Source organism: Manacus vitellinus, unplaced genomic scaffold (genome assembly GCF_001715985.3).
Source record: "Manacus vitellinus isolate BGI_N305 unplaced genomic scaffold, ASM171598v3 scaffold_41_pilon, whole genome shotgun sequence".
In the NCBI taxonomy this organism is placed as follows: Eukaryota; Metazoa; Chordata; class Aves; order Passeriformes; family Pipridae; genus Manacus; species Manacus vitellinus.
Genome location: NW_021940545.1, coordinates 7,003,568 through 7,008,783, shown reverse-complemented (window position 1 = coordinate 7,008,783; position 5,216 = coordinate 7,003,568). Strand labels below are relative to the sequence as shown.

The following is a 5,216-nucleotide window of genomic DNA, read 5'->3' as shown; positions in this document are numbered from 1 at the left end:
GATCCCTAATCCCGCGAGGGTGAGCAGGATCATGGGCATCGAGACAGGCAGTTCGTCCCCAGTGCTCCAGGGCGTCCCCAGTGCTCCAGGGCGATGGTTCCTCCAGGTGATGAACCAGCCCCAGGTGCTGTGCCCAGGAGAGGCAGGGCTGGAACAACCCAAGGTGTCAGCCAGCCTTGGAAAGGACCATCTCAAACACGTCACTCAGCTCCTGATAATCCTCCTCTTTTTCTAACGTTTTCAGCTCCAAAGCCATTGCTGACCATGTCACTGCTGTCCCAACGTCTGCCTTTGTGCAGAGCACTTAGCCCCTTTCTGGCAACTCTTTGTGGAGCTATATGATCACAACTATCCCTCACTCAAGTACTTTTCTTGGCCAGCAGGTCCAAGGCAAAACAGGGCCCTGTAGAACCTGCCACACATTAATCTTTGCCCATGACTCTCTTCTTTTCTTTAGTGACTTCAATCCAGCAGATTTTGACTACCTGCAAGTGTCTTCTGAAATCAAAGACCTCTTTGAATACATCAAGAGGTGAGTGGAAGGGTTTTGGCCTGCTCTTGGCTCTCTTTTGTATCAATTACTGCAGCACAGTTCCTGGTCACAGATGCTGTGGTGGTGTTTTTTTGCAGGTACACTCCCAAAACAGTAGAGATTGAGCACAAGCTGCAGCCTTTTATTCCAGACTTTATTCCTGCTGTTGGGGATATTGATGCATTCCTAAAGGTACAGTTTCTTCAGGTTCCTGTCCCAGCCCTGCCCCACGGAGCAGTGGGCACGGCAGGGTCTGTTGCTGTGCTCTCGCTCTGGGACATAATAGGCAGAGACCTGGAAAGGTACACCCGGTGGTTTGGTCACCTCTCACACAGCACTTAGGTGACTTGGGGTAAGGGCTGGGTTTTCCCTTCTCCAACACCACGTGCTGTTCGGGCAGCACTGTGCTGAGTACACGCATCCAAGGGAGCTCATGGAAAGGCTCTGTACAAACCTGCCCTGGACTCCACAGAGAGGGCTCTGTTCTCCTGCAGGTTCCCCGTCCTGACTGGAAGCCTGACAACCTTGGCCTGCTGGTCCTGGATGAGCCCTCAACCAAGCAGTCAGATCCCACCGTGCTCTCTCTTTGGCTGACAGAGAACTCCAAGCAGCACAGCATCACAGTGAGTCAGGGAGAGGGAGGGTGCACTTGCTGCACACTGCTTGGAATGAAACCATGGCATTTTACTCTTACTTTTGTCTCTGTGACTCCAGTGTTGTGGTACAACTAAGAACTTGACTGTAAAAGTAGCAAAAATGAACCTTTTGCTTTAATCCATAGCTTTAAACTGCAACCAAAATGCAAATTTTGGTACAGACTTTGAGTCTGTTCCCTTCGGGTGATGCTTTATTTCCTTTTTGGTTGTCCATACCTGGTTTTAGTTGGCATTTTGCCTGCAGAAATCCATAAAGTGCAGCTGGGAAAGAGAGAAGCCCTGGTTCATCAGGAGCGAACACAGGGTTCCCAAAAAGCCTCAAAACACCACAAAACACTTCCAGGTTTATATTTGTGTTTTTAGCAGCAGATAAAAGTGAAGAGTTTGGAGAATGCAGAGAAGAACCCCAAAGCCATTGACAGCTGGATTGAAAGTATCAGTGAACTGCACCGCTGCAAACCTCCTGCCACAGTCCATTACTCCAGGTGATCCCTGACGTCAGCTCACCGCAGTCTGGCAGGGGAAGGTTGTGTGTGATCCTAAAGTTTGTTTTTCTCTTCCCTGGCAGGCCAATGCCTGACATTGAGACTCTGATGCAGGAATGGTCACCGGAATTTGAGGAGCTCTTGGGAAAGGTATGTTGTCTGAGTGATCAGTAATTAGCTCAACGCATGGACTTAGAAACCATCTGCCGTGAAAGCCAGGTGCCTGCTCCATCCCACAGCTCAGCCCGCTCAGATTTGTTCCTCCTCACCACTTCCCCCTTGCCAGAAGTCGGAGAGCAGCCCAATGCTGGAATTCCCAGCTGCTGCCCCAGTGGCCTGCTTGTGCTCCCGGGCTCCTGCAATCCAGGAGCAGAGCTGATGGCCCCGTCTGTTCCAGGTGGGCCTCCCGACCGCGGAGATGAGCTGTGACCTCGCTGAATACATCGACATGATCTGCGGTGAGCTGGGGAGGCTGTGCTGGGGACACAACTTGCTGCTGGCCTGGTGCTCTCACTGAAAGCCAGAGGGCTTTAGCTGGAGGCTGCTGCCTCAGTGGGAAATGGCTCTTGTACTGCAGGGGACTGCAGTCTTTGGTGCACAGAAGCCCAAGGGATGGTGGGCAGTGGGGAGCTCAGCTCTTCCTGACGAGCTCTTGCCCATAGCCATTCTGGACATCCCCGTGTACAAGAGCCGGATCCAACCTCTGCATGTCCTCTTCTCCCTCTTCTCGGAGTTCAAGAACTCGCAGGTAGGCAGCTCCAGCCAGGTGCTGCTCACCCAGCTGGCAGCATTGCCCAGGTCCTGTTTGGCTTTCTGGAGCAGTGGGTGTGTGCAAAGGGCTGGTGGGCCCTGGGAACATATTTCAGCTGCTCCTGTCCCTGGTGCCTCTGCCTGACACAGGGAGCTCGGCTGCGCTGCCGAGCTGGGGCACCACATTGTTCAACAGGCCAGCACGAGCCAGAGCATGTTTCCTGGGGCACTGCTGAGCACACAGCTCACACACAGCTGATGTGGCCAGTGTGTTCAGATGCATGTACTCTGAGCAACAGGAGTCGGATATTTGCATGAGCACATTCTTTTCCCTGCAGCACTTCAAGCCCCTGGCTGATGGGCAGAAAGGCAGGAGCCCACCATCCAACCCACCCTCACAAGCGGCAGAGGCAGAGGTGGTGAGCTTTACCTGAAGCTTCACATTAAACCCTCATCTCCTGGATCACTGTCTGCTGCTGCACACTAAGGTGTGCCCAGAGCAGGCTGTGAAATGTCACACAGCACATCAAAAGCCTCCTTGGTCTTGGAGACATTGCTAGGCTGTTCTGTGTTTGGAGAGTAGGACTTGACTCATCATTTTTGTTGCAGAAGCTGCCTAATGGCTGTTTTTGACTTGTTCCCAAGGAGTTCAGCATTAAACCAGCCTTTCAAAGTGTCAGGCTCCCTGTGCTGTAGGTGCTGCAGAGCAGAGGTTTCTTGAGCACAAGCTACAAGGTTGGAGCAAACAGGAATAAATTCCACACTCAGACACAACACTCAGATCTGCCCAGGGTGTTCCTAGTCTGACCTGGGGATCTCGAATCTGTCTGCCCCTTATTACTGAGTCCACTTTTCCTGTTCTCAAGCCCTTTATCTCCTGCCAAGGAAAATAACCTGCGCAGCACCACACAGACGCTCGAGTTTAGTTTATTGCTGTTGGAACGACTCTCCCCAGCCCCTGCCCTACTGCCTGCCCACCCATCTGCCACAGCAGCAGGGGCAGGGGCAGAGAGGATCATGCAGCAAGCGAGTCACAAACCTGCTAAAGCAAGGCTGGTGCTTGGCCTTACCCTGGGAGGAATCATAGCACTAGAGCCTGGCTATAAAGAGCTTTGATGCATTTTGATTATAATAGTCTATTGGGAAAGTGAATGGGCTACATAAAAACATGCCTTGGCTGACAGTGCAGCTCCTGAGCCCTGCAGCACACAGTGTAGCACAGAGCCAGAGCTGCTCAGCGCCCACCTCCCAGAAAAGCCTCCCTGGCACCCTTGGCTGCCCTGCTCCAGAGGCTGGTACGTACCTGGGGCTGGGCACCTGGCTCATGGGCACCGTGACTCACAGCCAGATCTCGTCACTGCTTACGCTGGGCACTTTGTAGATGCGCCCAGACATTGGGAGCTGAACAAAACCTGTAGGACAAACAGCTCATTGCCTTTTGGGGCAACCACGGAGCTCAGTATCCCACAGCACAACTTTTGGGGGCCACTTGCCCACCTGTACCTCCTCACCAAGCTTGTTGAGGACAAGGTGATTCTCCAGCCCTGGCAGGGCACTATCTTCTCCCCTGGCACCAGCTCCCACATCCTTGGGGGAAGCTGCAGGGCAGAAAAGGAGCAAAAGCCAAGACATCTATCCCTCACCAAGGCAGCATCTGTGGCCCTATGTGTCTTGCTGCGCTGGTACATTGGGGTTTTACCTCCATTCTCCTGTGCGAGGTCACTGAGGTGCAGGTCAGGCGGCAGGGACCGGGTCTGGCGGGGCAGGCGTGTGCCCTGGGGCTGTGGGTGCTCGGAGCCACTGCAACGGGAGCACCGGCTGGGCGGGCTGCTCCCTCCTGCTCGTCCTGGGCCTGGCACCGGCTTGGGTGAGCGGCACGCCAGGCAGGCAGCACAGGAGCCCAGGCTGAGCAGGGTGGCCAGGGCCAGTGCTGCTCCGACGGCAACACCCAGGAGGGGCAGCTCCACGTGGGCATCCAGCAGACCTGCACAGGCAGTGCAGCCCCCTCAGCACCCCTCCACACAGCTGCTGTGCTGTGCCCACCCCCCCAACAGCTACCTGTGGGTAGGAGTGAGGTGGTGGTGATGCCCACGCTGTTGGCAGCGCTGACGGAGAAGTTCCCAGCCACGCTGCTGAGATGGATGTGGAGCGAGTGGTTGGCCAGCCCTGGGTAGTGTGTGGCACCCAGGAGGAGGAACTCGGAGGCATTGGCCATCACGTGCCCATCCTGGTCCACCCAGGTGATGCTGGCAGGTGGGTTGGCTTGCACCAGCACAAAGAGCACCAGGAGGAGGCCAGAACCCTCGACCTCCTGGTAGTGGGCACCTGCCCTCAGGATCTCCGGCTTATCTGGGTAAAAAACAGAAACAGTGAGATGGGCAGGAGGGATGGGGGCAACACAGAGTAGGATTTGTCTCGCCAGGGTCCAGGAGCACTTTCTGCCTCATCTGCATGGGACTGACAAGCTGCTGCTCTGCTATGACTACGATGGGCACAGGTTATGGTGTCCAGCCTCTACCAGGCTGGAGCCCCACACACCCTCCCCATATCCCAGTCTGAAGCAGACCAGTGCTGTGGACCTTACACTGCACGTTGAGGAGGACAGAGGCATTGTAGGTCTCCCCTGAGGCTGGGTCGGTCAGGGAGCAGTTGAGTTGGTGGTCAGAGCGCCGGGCAGTGAGGGTGAGGGTGCTGGCAGTGCCTGCAGCTGAGAGGTTGGCTTCCTGCCTCTGGCCGTTGAGGTACCAGGCCAGTGTGGCACCGGGCACTGGCTGGGGGACCCGGCAGGTGAAG

General features: G+C 55.4%; 2 protein-coding genes across 2 annotated transcripts; one reads left to right on the top strand and one right to left on the bottom strand.

Annotated features, from left to right (window-relative positions):
- Window positions 1-338: 338 nt before the first annotated feature.
- IFT46 (intraflagellar transport 46) lies at window positions 339-3,096 on the top strand. Its single transcript, XM_029962128.1, has 8 exons — window positions 339-532; window positions 631-724; window positions 1,027-1,155; window positions 1,552-1,673; window positions 1,757-1,823; window positions 2,071-2,131; window positions 2,336-2,421; window positions 2,762-3,096. The coding sequence occupies exons 1-8, from the start codon at window positions 339-341 to the stop codon at window positions 2,855-2,857; spliced, it is 849 nt and encodes a 282-aa protein (XP_029817988.1). The 3' UTR covers window positions 2,858-3,096.
- A 238-nt stretch (window positions 3,097-3,334) lies between these two features.
- TMEM25 (transmembrane protein 25) lies at window positions 3,335-5,210 on the bottom strand. The gene is made up of 5 exons (XM_029962127.1): window positions 5,008-5,210; window positions 4,482-4,772; window positions 4,123-4,407; window positions 3,935-4,021; window positions 3,335-3,835 (listed from the first exon to the last, which is right to left on the bottom strand). Exons 2-5 carry the CDS (start codon window positions 4,636-4,638, stop codon window positions 3,762-3,764), a joined length of 603 nt encoding a protein of 200 aa, XP_029817987.1. The 5' UTR covers window positions 4,639-4,772; window positions 5,008-5,210; the 3' UTR covers window positions 3,335-3,761.
- Window positions 5,211-5,216: the final 6 nt, after the last annotated feature.

Coding starts and splice junctions, on each gene's coding strand:
- TMEM25 (XM_029962127.1), bottom strand. CDS start 4,638: ATGGCCAATGCCTCCGAGTTCCTCCTCCTGGGTGCCACACACTACCCA. Junction 4,408..4,481: donor CACCTCACTCCTACCCACAG/GTAGCTGTTGGG, acceptor CTGCCTGTGCAG/GTCTGCTGGATGCCCACGTG. Junction 3,836..3,934: donor CCTTGTCCTCAACAAGCTTG/GTGAGGAGGTAC, acceptor TTTGTCCTACAG/GTTTTGTTCAGCTCCCAATG.
- IFT46 (XM_029962128.1), top strand. CDS start 339: ATGATCACAACTATCCCTCACTCAAGTACTTTTCTTGGCCAGCAGGTC. Junction 725..1,026: donor ATATTGATGCATTCCTAAAG/GTACAGTTTCTT, acceptor GTTCTCCTGCAG/GTTCCCCGTCCTGACTGGAA. Junction 2,422..2,761: donor CGGAGTTCAAGAACTCGCAG/GTAGGCAGCTCC, acceptor TTTTCCCTGCAG/CACTTCAAGCCCCTGGCTGA.